Genomic DNA, 21,229 nt, shown 5'->3' with positions numbered 1-21,229 from the left:
ATAGCCCACATTCAGTTCCCAGGCAAAGACCTATACCACCCTGCTACCAGCCATGCTGTGCTGGCAGCCCACATATACTAAAAGAGGAAGACTGGCACAGATTTTAGGTCAGGGCAAATCTTCCTCAGCAAAAGAAAAGCCAAAAGACATAAAAACTGTGCTATTTAAATCACAAATATTTAAATGACAAATTTCATTATTTTTCAAAAACTCCAAAAAACATGCTTGTTATATGCAATATTACATGATAAATATTATTATTTTATTTCTCCCCTTGCCCCTAACCACACACATTTGTAAAACAGTCACGATTTAAACATGAATAATTTTAGACCAACTTTCCTTATATTTACCAGGGAGATTTTTAATAATTGCCCATAATACTTGTATTATAAGTGATACGCATGTTTACCTGCTCAACATATCAGCCATAATATCCAGGGCTTCCAGCTGAACAGAGACGTCTTCCTGTTTTGCTATTGCACTGGTGAGACGCCCAGTGATCTTTTTACACACATTAGCAGCTAAGGCAGAGCCTGCATGAGTAAGAAACCAATGATAGTTTCAAGGCAAGTGTGCTGCATTCCACCTTACATTCATGCTAGTCACCAAACAGTCAACAACTCCAAACTTGATTATGAGACTGACTCAAGAGATCCATGTCAGAAAAATACGTATTCCAAAACAGGTTGTTTCTCAATACCATAACTTATTAGACATTAACAAGAATTAGAGATCACAGCTGCAGACACAGGGAAGACACAAGCATCTCTATGCACTAGCATGAGCGCTGGCTAGAGCCAGGGGCAGCTATAGTGCTTGCACCTCCAGACTGGAAAGCAGCAATGGTATTTCTCTCCATTTGAGTCCTTTTTACTAGTAACCTAGACTTTTACATTTCAGTGAATTAAAAACCAAATATATTCTGAGCTCCAACAATTAACTTGGCTTCTTCAAAAAAAAAAAAGCTGCAATCTCTAAAAATATCCTTTCCAATTCAAAGATTCCATAACTTCACTATAAAGTAGAAACGCTGTTCCAAAGGGCTCATAAATCAAGGCTATTACTATTTTATTTTAAAGTCCTTGTCATTACTGACAAGTAAGAGAAAGAAAAGGAACAAGAAACTGTGAAAGTGAAAATCTGAATGGTTAACAGAATTCTTGTTAGAACCAGAAATAGCTAAAAACATGTTTCACTGAGAAAAAAACTAAGGAAAATAGCAACATAGCTAATATAATTACAAACAACATAATTACAATAATATAATTTATAATAATATAAACAAACATAATATAATTACAAATAACCAACAGAGTTGGTGAGATATTTTACTGAAATAACAATTAATAAGGGTAAAGTAACACTGGTATGATACAGTGGGAAAAGCATCAGCCTTGGATTAAAAGATAATGGATCTGAATCTTCACCCAACCAGGTAATCCAAAGTTTGGGTGAACTAACCTCAACTCCCTGAATTTCGGTTCCCTCATCAACAAACCAGGACTATTCAGACTTCCCATATGGCTGTTCAAACTAAGTAAAATAATGCACATGAAGCATCTGGCATGATAGCTAGCATAGTGAATGATTAATAAATATTTATTAAGTAAATGAGTGAAAACTAGATACCCAGACTAAATTATCACCACTACATCTTTCCATGAAACAGGAAGACGATAATTTCACCTCATTTGCAGATGAGACAATAGCTTTTAGCCTGCTGATTTTAGCCAACACTTAGTAGTCAAGACTAATTCGATAACTTACATTTTCTAAACATTTCTGTCAGAGGCCAAAAGCTAATTAACTGACAGATTCATCAATTGTTTAAATTTTTTAAATTACCAAGTAGCTGTAAAAGGCTCAAACTTAATTAAAGACACTAGTAAAATGAACTATTTATTTCACAACTGCCTTAACTGTGTTAAATTTTACATCATAAATTCTAATGCAAAGCAAAATTAATACTGACAATAGAGAGCTAATCAGAAATAGCTCATGATTCTGGCTATCTTTCCCCTCACTGCATACACTGGCACAACTCTATTCTGTAGTCACAGCACATACGACAATATAAAATCTTGCTCCAACATAAAAATCCTTCAGAACTGGTATTCCTGTTATACTTAAATTCAATCAATATCCATTTAAAACTGAAAATTCAATTTATAATTAAGCAAAAATAAGACTCCAGACTTTTTTCCCCTTAATGTCCAAAGGGATGTTCATGAGATCTTTCAGAATAGACACCTCCCCACTCCCTGGCCAGGAGGAAAACAGCGTGGAAGAGAAACAGCTCCCTATGAAGGGAGAGGGAGACCAGGCACTCTCGCTTACCACTGGACGCCGGGGGAAGCTCTCCAATGACTGTTTTAAGGCCAATACTTGAAATATCTCGCAGTTGTTCTTTATCAGAAAGCATGTTAGTGCAGAGGGTATCTACAATTGTCTCTACTTGATATTCTTTCACTTTACTCACTAAAGGGCCAAGACTGTAATATAAAGAAGAAAAAACATTTTTAAATCAACATAAACACAAACAGAAAAATAGACAAATAGAAACATTAACTTTTCTGCCTAGCAACTGTCAACACAAAGTAAACACACTACACCTGTGTCATAAACGGTATATGAGTAAGAGGATGAAAGAAATTCTTGATTGATAAGCTCCTTGCAATTGGTTTCCAATTTTTTTCCCACTGATTTCCATCATAGTGTAAGGAAACTTAAGATGCTTTCCACCTTCCCCTTTCAAATATACAAAACTTTTTTTTAAGTACGTGCTTTTTTTTTTTTTTTGGTGAGGAAGATTGGCCCTGAGCTAACATCTGTTGCCGACCTTCCTCTTTTGTTTTTTTTCCCTCCCCAAAGCCCCAGTACGTAGTTGTATATCCTAGTTATAGGTCATTCTAGTTCTTCTATGTGGGATGCTGCCACAGCATGGCTTCATGAGAATTATGTAGGTCCACAGCCAAGATGCAAACTGGTGAACTCTGGGCCGGCAAAGCGAGGTGAGCCAACTTAACCAATGGGCCATGGGGCCAGGGCCACAAAACATTTTTTTAATAATAATCAGGTTAGTTAAGGAGTCTGCTTCTAACAAAAATTCTACGGATTACCTGCAATGGAAGTTCCATCCAATACACACTTTGCCAACTCTGACCCTTCTTATCATCTATCACCAACTCCATCTCATGAACCAAAGAATTTATAGTCCTCTTATTTTTTTAAATTTTAAAAGTGTAAAGTAATTGGTGGCAAAAAGCAAACAAGTCGGCACTCCTCTGTGGTCCCAAAGCCTTGCATTTGCCTTTCATATTAGTTATTTTATATTGTTATTATAGGTTTGCATGTACGTCCACTGGTTGAGGATAGAGAAAAGCCCTTCTCACAGAATTCAGCACACAGAAGGTAATGTTTAGTGCACAAATATTCACTGAGGAGGCACTGTATTCAAGGCTGTACTGAATTACAAAAGTATGGCCCCTATTCCCAAATATTTACCATCTGGTTGGTGAGGTAAGGAATCACAGAAATACTCTGGAAGTGAATTGAAAGCATTCACTACTCTCCCTTTTTTTGTTTTTAACTTTTATATTCAATGTTAGTATTTACAGGACAGGAGATTGCACCTAAGAAACAGATTTTTAGGTACTGGGTTTTGACGGGATACAGTCAGAAAAGGAGAGCATTTCAAATGGAAAGATCAGAGACCAGAATGAGTGGAATGCACAGTGAAAGAAATGAGAAGTGCAAAGAGCTGACTGACACCAAAGGCAGGTGAAAATGCTGGCAAGGAGGCGCCGGGGACATTGAGGAGAACCTCTGAAGTCAGGCCAACGAAATCTAAATGTGATGTAAAATGGGAGCCAATGCATTTTCTCAAGCATAAGTGAAGGATAAAGATAGTTTAATTTGATAAATGCTCAGATCAATGCTTCATATATAGGTTCTTAAAAAATAACTGCTGACTAACCACTTAACAAGCGAAGTAGTAGGCAGTGCAATTTAGAGAGAATTAAGAGGAGAAAGCAAGAAAACAGAGAAGTTGGAGAAATCCAAGAATACCCAATCCAAAATGATGGCAGTGACAACAGAGAAAAGGCATATATGCAGAGAGACGTAATGGGAAACGATGAAAATTGGGAGTGAAAATGAAAAGGATTTCAAAAATAAATTTAAAGAGTTCTAGATTCCAGTAACGGCAAAACAGCTTTGTTGGACTAACCCTCCCAGAGGTAACAACCGTAAAATCTCTAAAACTGCATTTTAGAAAACAACAATTTCAATGCCAGAGAATGATGGAACTAAAAGCAGATGGGGAAAAAATTTCTACCTAGAATTTCAGTGAAATTACCTTTTAAAAATGAAGACAAATTAAAGACTATTCCAGACAAAAACCGAGAATGTATCTCCACCAGACATATACTACAAGAATTGTCAAAGGAAGTTCTTCAGGCTAGAGGAAAATTAAACCGGACGTAACTCAGATTTACAGAAAGGAACAAAGATCACCAGAAATGGTAAATGTGTGTATACATAAAAGACTATATTTAAAACACCGTACATTTTTTCTTCAAAGTATTACTGTATTATGAAAATACACATACAAATATAAAAAAAGCTACAATAGCACAAAGACAGGAAGGAGGCAAATGGAAAAATGTTACTGTAAGATTTACATAATTTATATCAAATGGCAAAACATTAACTCTTTCTTAGCAGACTGTGATAAATTTAAGATGCAATTTATAATCCCTGGCCTAAAGTGACAATTTAAAAAAATAATGTAAAGAGATATATCTAAAAAAGTCAAAGGAAATCAAAATGAAACATTATAAAACAGTGATTCCCAACTTTTTGGTTTCAGGAACTCTTCCAACACTTTAAAAATCAACAGAGACCCCAAAGAACTTTATTTTTTGCAGTTGTATCTGTCAAAGTTTACCATATTAAAAATTAAAAGTAACAACAATAAACCCATTACATGTTAACATAAATAATAACATTTTTAAGGAAAACAACTAAATTCTCCCAAAAAAACAAGTAAAAAGAAACACCACTGTTTCTACATTTTTACAAGTTAATGTTTTGGCTTAAAAGAAAACCACCAGATTCTCACATCTGCTTTTGCATTTGATGTGTTGTGGCATCATATGTCATGTGGCCCCTGGAAACTTCTACTGAGCACTTATGAGAAAATGAGAGTCAGGGAAAATAACACCTTAGTAGTATTCACAGGATAGTTCTGACACTTTCAGGGTTACAGACTGTCCCTGGGGACCCTGGATTAAACTCTGAGAACCGGTGCTATAAAATATCTGATTAACCCCAAAGAAGGAAGAGAAAAAACCAACAATAAAAACCACAACAACAACAAAATAAACAAATAGAAAACAAGAAGCAAAAGGGCACACCTAAATCCAACCAGATCAATATTTACAATAAATGTCAATGGACTAAATAAACACTCCTAAACGGCAGAAATTATGAAACCAAACAAAAGAAAAAAGCAAGGCCTAATGATCTGCTGTCTACAGACACACAACTTAAAAATAAACATATTAAAGCAATAGAAGAAGAAAAATACACATGCAAACACTAATCTTAAAAATGTTGGTTATATTAAGATAAGAGAAAATGTATTTCAAGATAAGGTGTGTTTAAAGGAAACATTTTATACTCATCAAAAGGTCAACCATCAGGGGGCGGCCTAGTGGCTGAGCAGTTAAATCTGCGCTCCGCTGCGGCGGCCCAGGGTTTCGCTGGGTCGGATCCTGGGTGTGGACATGGCACCACTCATCAGGCCATGCTGAGGCGGCATCCTACATGCCACAATTAGAAGGACCCACAACTAAAAATATACAACTATGTATCCAGGGGGCTTTGGGGAGAAAAAGGAAAAATAAAGTCTTTGGGGGAAAAAGGTAGCCCATCAGGAAGACACAATTATAAATATGCGGGCACCTGGTCACACAGCTTGAAAATACATGAAGCAAAAACTGGCATTAAAATTAAAGAGAAAATCAGATAAATGGACAATTACAGTTGGGAATTTTAACACCCCTCTCTCAGTATTTAGTATCAACAAAAGAAAAACATCACAAAGGATACAAATCTGAACAACACTATCAAATCCCCTGAGCTGACACTCATAAAACATTATCGCCAACTACTGCAGAACACGCTTTCTCTCCAGCGTGCACGGAACGTTCACCAGGGCCTACCGTACGCTGAACCATAAAACACATCTCAATAAGTAGACTAAACAAACCCAAACACACCCTGAAATCTTAACAGTATTGTTCTCTGACCATAATGCAATTAAATTAGAAACCAGTAAAAATAAAAACAAAAATCCAGATAACCTCCGAATATTTGAAAATTGCTTCTAGACAATTTTAAGAATTAGAAGGGAAGAAAGTGAGTAGAAGAAATAATAAAAGAAATCAATAAAATAGGCAACAGAGAAAATTAACCCTAAACTCAGTTCTTTGATAAGATTAAAGTTGGCAAATGCTTAAATTAGATGAATTGAGGGAAAGAGACAGAAAACACAAATCACCAAAATCAGGATTGAAAGGGGATACTCACTGATGAAGATTATTTGGGTAGAAAATCTTGAGGAATCAAGAAAAACTACCGTAACTAATAAGTAACTATGAGATACTATGGTTCATAGTTAAAAGATTCAGTATTGCAGGGGCTGGCCCCGTGGCCGAGTGGTTAAGTTCGCGCGCTCCGCTGCAGGCGGCCCAGTGTTTCGTCGGTTCGAATCCTGGGCACGGACAAGGCACTGCTCGTCAGACCACGCTGAGGCAGCGTCCCACATGCCACAACTAGAGGAACCCACAATGAAGAATACACAACTATGTACCGGGAGGCTTTGGGGAGAAAAAGGAAAAAATAAAATCTTTAAAAAAAAAAAAAAGATTCAGTATTGTTAAGATGTTGATTATCTTCAAATATTTCTACAGCTTCAACAGAATCCTCAAATTAGAGCAAGTTTAGTTTTTTAAAAATAGAAATTGACAAACTGTCTGAAATTAACATGGAGATACAAAGAACTTAAAAAATCAAAACTCCTGGGAAAGGAAGAATGAAGCTAGAGAACTTACACTACCTTACTTGAGACCTGTACAGATCTACACCGGCGTTTCTCAACCAAGGGCGATTTTTACAGTTCAACAGACATTTGGCAATGTCTTGAGACATTTCTGGCTGTCACTACTAGGTGAGGAAGGAATGCTTCTGGCAAACAGTAGGTAATAGCCAAAACCCTGCTAAACATCCTAGAACACACAGAATACACAGGATAACTCCTCACAACAAAGAATGATCTGGCCCAAAAAGTCAACAGTGCCCAAGGCTGAAAAAGCCTGAGCTAGGCTAATAAAGTAGTGTTGTCCTGGCATTAGAATAGACAAATCAGTGGGACAGAACAGAGACTAGAAACAGACCCACACTTTTATAGTTAACTGATTTGTGACAAAGATGCCAATGCAATTCAGTAGGGAAAGGAAGTGTTTTCAATAAATGGTGCTTCAACAATTGGATATTCACATGGAAATAAAAATGAACTCAATTCCTACTTCACAAAAATTAATTCAAGATAGATCACAGGGCTAAAGTAAAAGCTGAAACTATAGGGTTTTAGAAGAAAACACAGGAGAAAAATCTTTGCAACATAAGCTAAACAAAGATTTCTTAGGACACAGAAAGCAATAACCATAAAAGAAACATTGAAATTAACTTATACATTAAATCAAACTAAACTAAATTTAAAACTAAAAAACTTAAGCTCATCGAATTGGGAGGAAATATTTACAAAACATTCTCTGTCAAAGGACCTATATCCAGAATACAAGAACAACTCCTACAATTTGATAATAAAAAGACAAACACAATTTTAAAAATTGGGAAAAGTCCAAAAAAATAAACGGTCAATAAATATACGAAACAGCACTGGACATCATTAGTCATCAGAGAAATGTAAATTAAAACCACACCTGTACACGTACTGGAACAGCTAAAATTAAAGAGTGATACAACCAAGTGTTGGTGAAAATATGAAGCAACTGGTACTTTCATGTAAAATGGTACAAATAGTTTAGGTAGGAATTTGGCAGTTTCTTAAAAATCTAAATGGACAACAGCAATTTCATTCTTAGGTTTTTATCCATAATAAAGACAGACACATGTCCTAAAATAAACTCATACAAGAATATTCACTGTATCTTTATTCAGAATAGCCAAACCCTAGAAAGAAATTAAATGTATAAACAGACTGTGGTATCAATGGGCTATTCATGTGGTATCATGAAATACTAATATACCCAACACTGATGAATCTCACAGATGTTAGGCGAGCGAAAAAAAAAAACAGACACAAAAGAGCACATACTGTATGATTCCATTTCTCTGAAGTTCTAGAAAAGGCAAAACCAATTTAAGGTGAACAAAACAACAGTGACCTTCAGTAGCGGTGTTGTATGTGAGGTAAAGATACAATTTTATCTTTTTCAAACGGTTATTCAATCTTTTGGAAAAAAGGTCCAACTTGTCTCCAGTGGTGCCACCTTCATCGTGTACTTTCCACTCCATTTTACTCCACTGCTCTATTAAGACCTCATGACCTCAGTGCTTTGAGTAGAGAAACATCATAGTATGTTTCTATAGTAGGGCTAACCAACACCCCTCCAACTCCAGCAATTGTTTTAATTTTTCAGGACTTTCTTGGCTATCTTTGGCAAACACCCTGCCCCGCTTCTTCCTCCCACCAAAATGTACCTTGGAGTCAATTTTCTAGCTTGGGGAAAAAACTTACTGATTTTTACAATTAGCATTAAATTAACCTGAAGAGAACCGACAACCTGGTTACATTATCTTATCCAAGGACATGGGATGTCTTTCCATTTGTTCCAAGTACATTTGTTTCCAAGTACATTTTTATCAGTCAAGAGTATTTTAAAGTTTTCCTTCTATAAGTTTTGAAAAAGATAAAACTGTAACCTTACCTTATACCATACAACACCCTCAATCAAGGTCACCACTGTAACATTTCTTGTTAAGTTTATTTCTAGGCATTTTGTCTTTCTGTTGCTGGAACAAATGAACATTTGCTTCCATGATATCTTCCACTTGGTTATTATTTGCCTATTTGAAAGCGACTGATTTTTTGTTATTTACTTTTATATCCTATTAATTCACTGAATTCTTGTCTACATTAAATTTTTTTCTTGATTAACTTGATTTTTCCCATGTAGACTTTTCAAATTCTCATGCATCTAATTTTTCCCCACTTGTCTTACAGTGGCTAACACTTTCAAAAGAAACACAGTGGAGATAGACACACATCTTTGCCTTGTTCCTGATGTTAGCGCAAAGGTATCTGGTAATTTATTGGCTTTTGGGCTGAGGTATAAATGTGCATGTTTGTGTACTTTTAATGTTAAAAAACATCCTACCAATTCCGTGTTATTAAATGTTTTACTTGAAATAGGTGATGAATTCTCTCCAGTTAGATAAAGTATCCCTGGCCTGTTCTTCACTCTAATGACACATTAAGGATGATGCTGGCTTTTGGAAGGTATTTCACTCTAGACTATACTAAGTAGCCTAAGTGTTGAGGTTTTTTTATTTTTTTTTTAAATCAAGCATCAATGCGGAATCTTATCAGCACCTTGACAAATAACCAGATAGTTTTTTCTTCCTCTGATCTATTAACATGATGAAATGAACATATTAATGAAGCACATAACACTGAACTGCCCTTATGTTCTCAGGATGAAGCACACTTGGTCATGGTGTGTTACACTTAACACACTGCTGGATTTTATCTTGAACATTTAAAATGAAACTGGTCTGTAGTTTTCTTTTTTGGTGTTCTCTTTAGTCAGGATTTGTTATCAGTATTCAGTTTACATAAAAGACTGAAAGGTTTTCATGCTTTATGTACCAGATTAGCAATAGAAGTATCCGTACTAGAACTGCCTGTTCTTCGAAGTTTCGAAGACTCATGTAAAAGATTTCTGAGCCTGAGTTTCTTTTGGGTGATGAGTTCTTCGACAACTTTCCCAATTTCCTGATAAGGCTACTTAGTAATTCATCTATCTGTCAGGATTTTCCCTCCTCCAAGAATTAGCTCTTGGATTTCAACTCCTAATATATTACTTTTGCTTATATCTTAATTCCTTTTTAATTTTCTTTAATATATGTCATTTCTTCCCCCAACCAGTTAATTATAAGCATAAAAGATCATCAAAAAATCAAAAGCTCAGGTTCCTAACGAGTAAAGATTCATACTCAAGTGATTACGACCAATGCACCTCTCAACTCTCAAACTGGGACAAAGACTACATTATCATTATTATGATAATGATACATCATATCATTATCATTATTAAAGGCTGGTAAATGTTTGCCATGTATTTTGAACAAAACTTAATCTTGTTTACTAAACACAGGGCAAACGAAAGAATTAAAAAATGAAAAATAATTAAAATTATAGATTCATTTGCATTATTCTGCAACTTACCATTTTTTGAAGACCCATTTTATTTTAAATTTGCAAATGTCCCAAGTTAAACAAAGTTGTCCTGTACATCTATAAATTCTATACTGACCAATGATTTCTCACGTTTTTGCTTGCTTTTACAGCAGGTATGTAAAAGCTTAGCCTAAAACAAATATAAAGCCTTTATTAAAAAATCCAATAAAGGAGTAATGAGACAATGCTTTATTTGAATTAACGTATCACATAAAATTCTATAATTTAATTTTTATATGACACTGAAGGTTATACTTACAAATAACTTACTACGTAAATTGTTAAGGCTTTCTCAAATGTGCTATGCATAATTTAAATAGATACGTCAATAGAATTTACTGAGAACTCAAATTCTGTACTTTATTACTAAGAATAAGAGTCCAACAGTCAATATCATGCCTAACAAGATGCACCTACTGCATTGTACACACAAGGACAACTGGAATTTCCACGATTTGTAGGAAAGATCCTTTTTAACTATTATATCATCAGTGTTGATTTGTGTTAACCACGGTTTTAACTGCTCCTATCTATTCTTCATTAGGTCTTATTATTTTTTACTTTCCTTGATTATTGGTTCTTATATTTTGACCCCCTCCTTGGAATACAGAGATGAATAGAGGCAGGCAGGTCCTTTAACCCAGCTAAAACAGCAGGTTAAACAAACGAGAGAATCACTTTTTCTGGAGTTTCCTACATGTACTTCATAAGAATTAAATGAAAGCTACGTTTAGTCAACAGAGAAACTATAAGGAAATGTATCATATGTACCAAATACAAACACTAAGCATTCATCAATCACCTACAAATTCTAAAGAAAAACTCCAGAAAGACATAGTACAAGCCTAGGATAATTTACCAATTATTACACTGAGTTTTTTAACAGGAGTGGAAGGGGTGAGAAGCAAGGAAAAAACAACTTACCATTTGACAGCTAAATTCTGTACCTCTCCATTTTTATCTTCCAGTAACTTCAAAATCATTTTCACTACTTTCCTTTCACTATCATCATCCAACTTGATGGAATCTTTCTGAAGTTCGGTCATCAAATCATTTGTAGCCATAAACCTATCAAAAAAATTTCAATTTGTCAATAATTGAAGATTAAGCATTAATTAAAAAGATTACAGCTTCCAAATCCAATGCCGTCATTCCTATCTATCTATCTAAGTCCTGATACACTCTTTTAAATAAGGTTTCATTACCCCTAACTGTCTTCCCCAGGTTAGTCTTGATTTCAAATTTACTGACAGGATCTACAGGGAGTGCTCTTTCATTCTAATTAATTGTATCACTGCTTTTAGGGGGATAAAAGCTCCTCTTTACTTTTTCTCTGCACAAGATTTGAATTATATCTAGGAAGCCTTTAACTATGAACATTAAGAATAGTTTCCTGTGTAATATTGTGTTTGCTGGATTGCCGGTCATATATCAGAAATTAATGGAAAATATCCAAAATACAAATTCTCACCTCCACCCCCAACTCCCACCACCAGGTATGAGAGGTATTTTCAAAATGATGAAAAGGTGATTTTAGAAAGCTGTTTCACTTGACACTGAGCCCCCTCCCCTTAAGAACCACAGCCAAAGGAAGGTTTAAGACTGAACAGCCTCACAAAAAACCCAGAATGATTAACTGTCTCATCTCAGCTTTTAATGAAAGGGTTAACAGGAGATAAAAATAAGGTAAATAGACTCAGATTTTTTCCTCACATACCTCACCAGACAATTCATTATTTTTAAAAGTAATTCTCAGAATATTAGAAAATCACAACGAAATAAAGCCCCAAAACCTGTTTAAAGGCAAATGCATTTTTCTCATAATTCTTGGCTCACCTCCTCCTACTGAAATAATCTAACTGAAATAACAACTACTTAATGCCTTTTCCTTTTATTTGAACCAGATCCAGTTTGAGTAAAAATTTATTATTTTATGTTACACACAGAAATGTCAAAATCCATGTTTAAGTCAATTAAAAAAACAACTATTGGAGCTGAAATGATAAATAACTGTGCAGATAGCCAGGCAATAAGCTATGTGGTAAGGAGTGGCAAAACAACTTAGTAATTTAGCAATTCAGTGCTTATAAGGTAATCTTAAGGATAATTCCAGTAACTAGTATGTTCACTTAATGCTGATTTGACAAAGTTTTAAACGATATGCAAGCACAATTCTTAGCAAGCTTTGCAAAAGCTGCTTATAAAGAAAAACTTATGTCCAAACTGGAATAACACAAGGTAAATTAATTGTACATTTTTTTAAATGCACATAGTTCTCCTAATTGGAAGCCCCTTCCCATTTTACATGATGACAAAACGAATTAAAACCACACAATATTATGGAAAGTAAAAAAAGAAAAACTGAATAGCACACTAATGCAGGCACTTCTACACACAATCATTATAAGTATCTTAACACAGAGAAAATCCATGAAATCACCACAGTAGGTAGGACCTCTGAAAGGCTAACCATCTAGTTGAAGAGAAAACACAGTCATCCAGAATTGAAGTAAAAAAGCAGACAATCTCAATGTAAAAGGTTGTTTTATGGTTCTGAAGGGATTCTACTGGTTCACAGATTCATTCCTTTATTTACCATTTATTTATTCACTGCCTATTATTCTACAAAGGCTGGACTATGAGCAAAGGACGGATAGAAGATAAACCAACCTTGGTTCCTGACCTCACAGCTTATATTCTTTTTTTTAATTTAAAGATTGGCACCAGAGCTAACATCTGGTGCCAATCTTCATTTCTTTCTTCTTCTCCCCAAAGCCCCCAGAACATAGCTGTATATTCTAGTTGTAGGTCCTTCTGGCTCTGCTATGTGGGATGCCGCCTCAGCATGGCCTGACGAGCAGTGCCATGTCTGCACCCAGGATCTGAACCAGCGAAACCCTGGTCCACTGAAGAGGAGCACGTGAACTTAACCATTCAGCCACAGGGCCAGCCCCAGAGAGTTTATATTCTAATAAAGAAGTCTACTGATTTTCAAAAGTCTATGATTAATGGTCAAATGTTTTCTAAAAGTTGAAATGAACACCAGTAAAATTATCAATAGACGTATTTTTAAAAAGCAGAAAAATTGCATTGAGATAGTGTAAGGTTGTAAGAGTTACTTTTTACTGGTAGTTCTAAGGATTTCTTCCTTCTGTTAATTTGATATAAAAATTTGGACTATAAATCTTCTTGTTAAGGAAGCTGTTTGACCAGTCTGAACGCTGTCCATGCCAGATTCAAAAGCCAGTCTGTAAAATGTCTGTTACTGCTTTAGGTATGGTGCTAAGGGCTGAGATGACAAATGTAGACTCAGTCTCTCCCGTAAACTTTTTCATCTAATATGGCAGACAGGTAAATGGACAAATCTCAATCTTACAAATTTTTTTAAACAATACTCAAGGGTATTTGGCAATGATCACACCAAAGAAGCGATGGTTAGTTTGAGTCTCAAAGGATTAACAGGGGTTTGCAATGGGAGAAGCTGGTTTGGGATTTTAAATTTTTTATCTTTGTGAGTGTGTGCGGTGGTGGTAAGGAGCACCTCACAGTGAAGGACTAAGAAGCAGTTCGTGTGGCAGGGGCACAGGGAGATAGAAGAAATCGAACAGGAAGAAGAAGGAAATGTAGGCTGAGGCCAAGACAAGAAAAGTCTTACATCCTCGTTCACTATATAGTGAGAATCATTATGTATGTATCAGGTACTGTGCTGGGTGCTGTAGACACAGGGGCTGGCAAATGCAAACAGGATTCCTACTGTCTTGGAGCTTACATTACAGTATACTAGAGGCATAGTAATTTTTAAAACTACACGAGTAATTACATATGTAATTATGAGCTGAGATAAATGCTGTGAAGGAAAGGAATATGGCACAAAGAAAGCACAATGATATAACCAAAGTAACCTGACCTAAACTAGACTGGACTGGGGGTTGTGTATCAGGGAAGACTGAGATCCGAAGCATGGGCAGGAATTTAAGGGGTGGGGGGTGGGGGTGTGGCCAATCAAGGGCCAAGAGATTAAAGAGGTTTGTAGGTCTTAGGATTTTAGTCTTTATTCGAAGAGCAATGGGAAGCTATTGAAAGGCATTTGGGGGTAGAGATGGGGAGTAAATGGAATGATCACATTTGCATTTCATAAAGCTACACCGTGGATAAGAGTTTGGAGAGAACCCGTCTTCATCTGGCCGGACTGAATGGAGAACAGTTAGTAGAGGGCTCTTGCAGCCATTTAAGTGAGAAATGACAGTAGCCAGAATTAGGGTTATGACAAGCAAGGGAGATGGAAAAATGCAATACAGTCAATTCTATTATTAGCACAGTAAATTTACTTGTAACCCCTCAAATCAATTCTCCATCACTTTCACAGTAATTTCTTGCAGACCTGTGCAGAACCATGAAAACTTTGAGCCACCCATTCTCAGCTGATCTTGAATATGGTAACACTCTGCCTTCTTGTTTCAGCTCTCATACTGTAAACAAGCATCCTCTTCTACGTCCATACAGTGCCACATTTTTTGCATGTTTGTACTTTTTGTTGGCAATTTTGCTGTTTAAAATGACCCCCGAGCATAGTGCCGCAGTGCTGTCTAGTGTTTCTAAGTACAAGAAGGCTGTGATGTGTCTTTCAGAAAAATACAGATGTTAGATAAGCTTCATTCAGGCATGAGGTACAGTGCTGTTGGCCATGAGTTTAATGTTAATGAATCAACATATATTAAATAAGGCATCTTTAAACAGAAACACATAAAACAAGGTTATGAAGCAATCAAATGATGAAAGTGCTGGGACCAGAGGCCCACTGGAACCTAAACCTGTATTTCCCCTAGAAGCAATGGTTCAGTATCACTAATTCAATATTCATGGCAACCTTACAGAACATAACTACTGCAAATAATGAGAACCAACTCTATTTGAGATTTACGAAGGTAAAATTAATAGGCTGAAATGGATTGGATATACAGATGGTAAAGGACGAGTTAGGAAATGGACAAAGGAGGAGAAAAACCACAGGACTTGGGTGTTACAGTCTGGTATGTATCCTGTCCAGAGTCTTAATGTTATTAAACAGCCACTGTCACGTCAGATGGTTCAACCACTCATCTAACAACAAAAGGAGAAAGGATTAAAAGCCCTGGTTCAACTACAGACGGCCTTGAATGGCCACTCCTCTGATCCTAATCAACAAAATCTCAGCAACAGTGAAGCTGTGAACTTCATATGTGAAGATCATAAATTAATGTCCTGCAACCCAACTTTGTCTGCCCTTCACCAAAAGTGAGAAATGAAAAAGGGGGAAAAAAAAGCCCCTGCAGTCCAGGAACTGAGGCTCATACCTAAATCTCAATATTAGTCAAACTGATCTGATGCTTACAGCCACAGCATATTGTTGATGTGGACATAAACCACCTCACAGAACATCCATTTCAGACAAGTTCACTTAGCAACACAAAACGCCAAACATCCTCCTCTCTAAATGAGTAACTGATACTTCTTCACCAATTACAGCTTTTCCTCTGCTTTAGTTTGCCCTCCCTATAACATTAAGATGTCAAATGACAGAACTGCCCCCACTTCCTGACAACATTCAATCTAAAGTGAATCTCCACTTCCTTAGACCATTCCCCAAATTACTGTGACATCCCATAGTGTGTGTTCTTCCTCAACCTGTGCCAGAGAGGCCTACCTAAGAGAATTTCAAGAAGGAAAAAGTGGTAAACAGTGCTTACATATCAAATAGATGAGCAAAGAAAATATCCACTAACTTAGCTACATGAGAACTGTCAGGGACGTGAGGAAGAGCAAGTTCAGCAAGCTTTGGTGGGCAACAGCTAAGAAGTGTAGAGTTCATCTTGTAGTCAACGGGAATTAGTGCTGAAGGCAATGATCAGCTGCGATATTTAGGAAGAAAGTTCTAACAGAAGAGTTAACAACAGACTGGACTAAAAAGAGGCCTGAGGCAGATTAATTTGAGAAATAGTCATCAGAGGACTAAAGGAGAGAAGAAAGGTAGGAGAAGAGTGACATCAAGGTTTTCCAATTGAGAAAAATGGTGGACGGTAACGTGAGAGGACAAAGTAAGAATAAAAAAGGCTTAGGGTGGGAGAGGGAGAAATTTGTTAACTTTCAGACTCCTAGAGGAGTCCCAGGTGGACATAACCTACAGGCAGTGCCATCCCATTCATTTACTCAACAAGTATTTTGGGGATACCATCATTAGGAATTGTGCCAGGCTGTGCAAACACAGTTATAAACAAGACAGTCATTGTCTGGAACTTACACACCTGGCTTATTATACCGGACTGAAAAGTTCCTTGAGGAGAGAACTTATTCATCTTTAGTAAATCCAAGGTAGAGAAGCAGAAATAATGACAGAAATATACACCTTGTAACGCACAATGAGTAGCTCTCACCACAACCCTTCCCCTCACATATAAATACAATTTTACCCTTGTTTCCAACAGAAATCTAAATGATATGGGCCAAGTGCAACACTCAGTGAACCTATTATCTTTCAAAGATCTTGTACACACACCACTGCTCACTTGCTCTCACTTATTACCTTAGTTATGAATTAACTTGGGGCAGTCTTAATATTGTTCATGTAAATAAAACTAATTTTTAGTCATCTGTCTTCCTAGTTTCCTGAGTGAGGTCTCTTTCTCCTCTTTTTCAGTGGCGGGGCCTAATTATCACTGATAATCAGTGTTAGCAGTATACCCACATCAAGAAAAATCACAGAAGTGAAATCAAGTAACTTACTGCCATCAACCTGCAAAGTACTTTACAAGTGCCCAGAATCACCTGCTTAACCTCTACAAGTCTGTTTCTTCTGATTAAATCTACTTTTCTTCAAGCACAAGCAGTCGAGATAACTTCACTTATTTCCTGTTATGCTATTGTAAATACCTACACAGTACTTTCAGCTGTTACAGGATCTCTAAGGTCCCTGCTAGCTCTGAAAACCTATGACGCCATCACAGACCTGAGATTTTTATTAGCATTTTCAAGTTTCCAAACCAAAATGCCTTCCAATATCCAAAACACACAAATAAGTAAATTTGGTAACATAAACCATTATCAAGCTAGGAAACTCTACAATGCAGTGAATTATTTTGAAATCCTATCAAATGGTATTTTTAAAAAATCAACTTGTAAATTTTACAATGGCTTCTTGAAGAAACTTCCCAAAATCATTACACGCTTTTTTCTTAACTCTGGAACTAAAATCCAATTCAACTAAAACAGGCATCTATTGAGAACCCATGTGGCCAAGGCACTAAACAGTGGAGGATTCAGTTCAGTAAGACAAGGTCCCTATGCTCAAGGAATTCCCTAAACAATCCTCGCCCCCAGCTCCAGTCCAGACTACCTACTCCCTCCCTCCCAGTGGAGTTGTATGTAAGTGTGCTTTCACACCTGTACTCATTTGCTCTAGCTAGGATTTCAAGACCTAGCTCAGACTGCTCCTCAAACAGGAATCTCCTTGCTTTCATCTTCTCTGCCACTGATGCCTGACAACTATATATTGCCCTGGGTTATTTATCTTTCTACTATAGTGTTTTAGTCATTCAACAAGCATGTAGATATTACTGAGGGCAAGCACCAGATCTTAAACTTTTTGTAGTCCCTCTCATGAAATTATTAAAAGCATCTTCTAGCACAAATATTCCATAAGCCTGACTTGCAACTGAAAATTCAGTCTTACTCTCAATGTTCCCTGTCAAAACTCTGGAGAAGTAGCATAATATGGTAGTTAAGGGGATATCTGGAATCCCAGATCTACTACTGTCTAACTGGCTTTCGGCAAGTACTTAGCATGGCCACCTCTCAGTTTCCTCAGCTGTAATGGAGATTATTAGTATCCACTTTACTAGAGTTGTAAGGACAAAAAGGATCAAGTGTATAAAGTCCACAGTGAGCATTAATATTAACTATTATGTACAGAGAGATAAAAAACAGTAAATTGTTTCTTTAGCTCTTGATTCCTCGGAATACTTTTATTCAGTTGGTGAAGCATATGAAAATAAAAAGAACTTCATTAGTTACCTCAACCTAGTGAATATTCAATATTAATATTCATAAATTGGGCATTCACATGGTTCAGGCACATTCAAGTTTTCATTCTGGTATCTACAAAATCACTTACCTACTGGCACTAAACCTTAATATCCCACCGTCAGAGAATAGGGAATACCAGAACACAGAACAAAAAGGATATTAGTTTTCCCCCCTAATAAATTGAGACTATGACTTAAGATCTACAAAAGGATTATTTAAGAACGTTGACTTTTGAATCTGTACCACTTCTTTATCTTCTTTGCATTAATGAACCACGTAGCTATCCTGAGACCTGAAATTTCGGGCCTACAAGGGACCTTTTGTAATCACCCATGTACAACTCTCCCAAACTGAAAATTTAATCCCAAATTAAGCAGCCTGCCCAAGATTTCACAGACAGTTCACAACATAGAATCCTACATGACTAGAACCCATATCTTGTGACTAGTAGGTCATATTCCCTTTGGATTCTACCATGAGGAGAATAAATTTTTTTTCTCCCTTTTAGATGTATTGTTTTCTTCTCCCCTTAGCACAAAGTAGAGTGGTTTGCACGTGTTAGCTATTCTATACTGTTAATTAACCTCGTCCTCAAAATCCTTCTGGCACTAAGATTTTAAAACATGTAGCAACAAACTGATATTTACATGCAAATAAACAAGTAAATAAATTTCTGAGGAATCAGAAAGCATCATTTTAAAACAGAACACATATATTCAAATAAATGCCTGTACTAGAAACATACAGAGAAATCCTCAAAATACACGACTTCAAATGTTCACTATTTTAATTCATCTCTTAATGTCTGTAACTTAATATACATAGTGCTTTAGTTCCAAAGACTTGTCTGTTAACTGGATGGCTTGAGTATATTACAACTTTTTAAAACAACATTAATAAAAATATCTTAATGATGCCAAATTACTGGAAGTCACTTACTGTGTCACCTAAACGTATCTTCTATAATGCTCACCAGCTATTAGAAACATATCATTATTACACTTTTAGAATAATCCTCCAAGCAATGTTTTGATTTATTCCAACCCAAATTGGAAGAGAACCCTTACCAAGTTCAACACTGACTACAGTTTAACATCAGAGCACTATTTCTTTCATATAGGTTATTTAAAAAAACAAAAACTAAAAACCCAAACACGTATATATTACATTTCCTTTACAACAAATTTAAGAAGCTTCAGTCAATAATCACATATGCAGTATTATCACATAACTTGATTTCTTTATTCTAGACATCCGCAAGTCTTAGTTGAACACACTGTACCATTATAGTGAAAGTGCTATCTTCACCAGAATGAAATTTAGTACTTTTACCGAATGAGCCAAACTGACAGAAACAAGAGTGAAAAAAGAAAATCACACCACACACTCTACATAGTGGAAAGTTATATATACGTTCCATTCAAATATTGACCTAAATTTCAATGGGCTACACTGGAAGAACGCAAACCTCTCAAGAGAATTAACAGGATTCTAATCCTTCAAAAACACAAAAACTTTTATTTCTCCCAATAATCTTGATTTTGGCCCTAGAACTAAGCAGATCTAAAATACCAAAATACCCAAAACAAATATATCTCTTCCAAAAAGTCACAACGCTTAAAATCTTTAGTATTAGCAAACCTGGACTTAAGAAGTTCCAAATGCAATACTTAAAAACCACCTCGATAGCAAAACTTTTTAAAAATCATTTTTGGCTTTGAGGTCACAGAACCAAAACTGTATTTCATGAGCCATTTTAATACGCCAGTACATCAATTTAATTAGGAACACGATCATTACATTTTTGATAGTTCCCTCCCAAATCGGAAAATTTCTTCCTGGTAGATAAGGTTTAGACATGTCTTCAGGTGTCAAAGCGTACCATGCGTACCCAAAAAGAAATTAACATAAGCTCTTCATCCACAATTTTAACTGAAGCCTATTTGTTCTTTCCTTTAAAATGCATACAAAATGCAACCGCTAAGTCTTAGGGAACAAAACAAGTATCAAAGAAATAAGCAGCTTTTTTAGACCGGGAGCTTATTTATTTTGGGATGGGACAACAGGCGGGAAGGAAGGAATATAACAATTACTGTAGTGCAGGAAAAAAAAAACAGAGAGAAAGAAACCAAGATAATCCGCGAACACACAATTCTCGGTTCGGAACCGACAGTCCCAGTCTCCCGGCACCGAACCGCGGTGGTACACCTCCCTACTCCCCGTCCGCGTCCCCGGCCACTCCTCCTCTCGCTCAGACCCCTCCACTCGGCGGACGTCCTGCCTGCGGTCCAGCGATGCCCCTTTCTGGCAGTAACGGTGGCCGCAGGGATGTGAGACCGAAACCCCGAGCTCCGCGACCCGCGAGAATGACAGAGATGCTGGCGGGAAACCCTCCAAGCCACGCGCCCTCCCTCCCCCGGCCTCCCACCTCCACGAAGGGGACACGAGGTGACGGCGCCGTCCGTTCGCGGAGGCCGCGGCCCCGGTGGGCAGCGGGCGGCCTAGCGCTGGGCCGGGCAGGCCGGGCACCGGGGACGCAGAGGGCAGGGCCGGGAGGCGGGCAACGGCCCGCGGGAGGGGGAGGGGGCCGCCAGCCGCAGGGAGGGGCGAGCGCCCGCG

At 36.9% G+C, this 21,229-nt stretch overlaps 1 protein-coding gene across 2 annotated transcripts in view; it reads right to left on the bottom strand.

The window, feature by feature from the left end:
* CAND1 (cullin associated and neddylation dissociated 1) overlaps window positions 1-21,229 on the bottom strand; it is a 41,281-nt gene that overhangs the window by 19,218 nt on the left and 834 nt on the right. Inside the window, exons 1-4 of one of the 2 annotated variants that reach the window (XM_023643961.2) lie at window positions 21,039-21,223; window positions 11,477-11,620; window positions 2,341-2,495; window positions 413-536 (exon numbers count right to left, since the gene is read on the bottom strand). In XM_023643961.2, the coding sequence (XP_023499729.1) occupies window positions 413-536; window positions 2,341-2,495; window positions 11,477-11,616 (419 nt within the window). In that variant the 5' untranslated portion in view covers window positions 11,617-11,620; window positions 21,039-21,223. Of the gene's footprint in view, window positions 1-412; window positions 537-2,340; window positions 2,496-11,476; window positions 11,621-21,038; window positions 21,224-21,229 lie in introns of those variants that run through there. The other variant, XM_023643960.2, reaches the window with a different exon arrangement.

This window comes from Equus caballus, chromosome 6 (assembly GCF_041296265.1).
Source record: "Equus caballus isolate H_3958 breed thoroughbred chromosome 6, TB-T2T, whole genome shotgun sequence".
Classification (NCBI taxonomy): Eukaryota; Metazoa; Chordata; class Mammalia; order Perissodactyla; family Equidae; genus Equus; species Equus caballus.
This window is presented reverse-complemented; position numbering and strand designations above follow the sequence as displayed.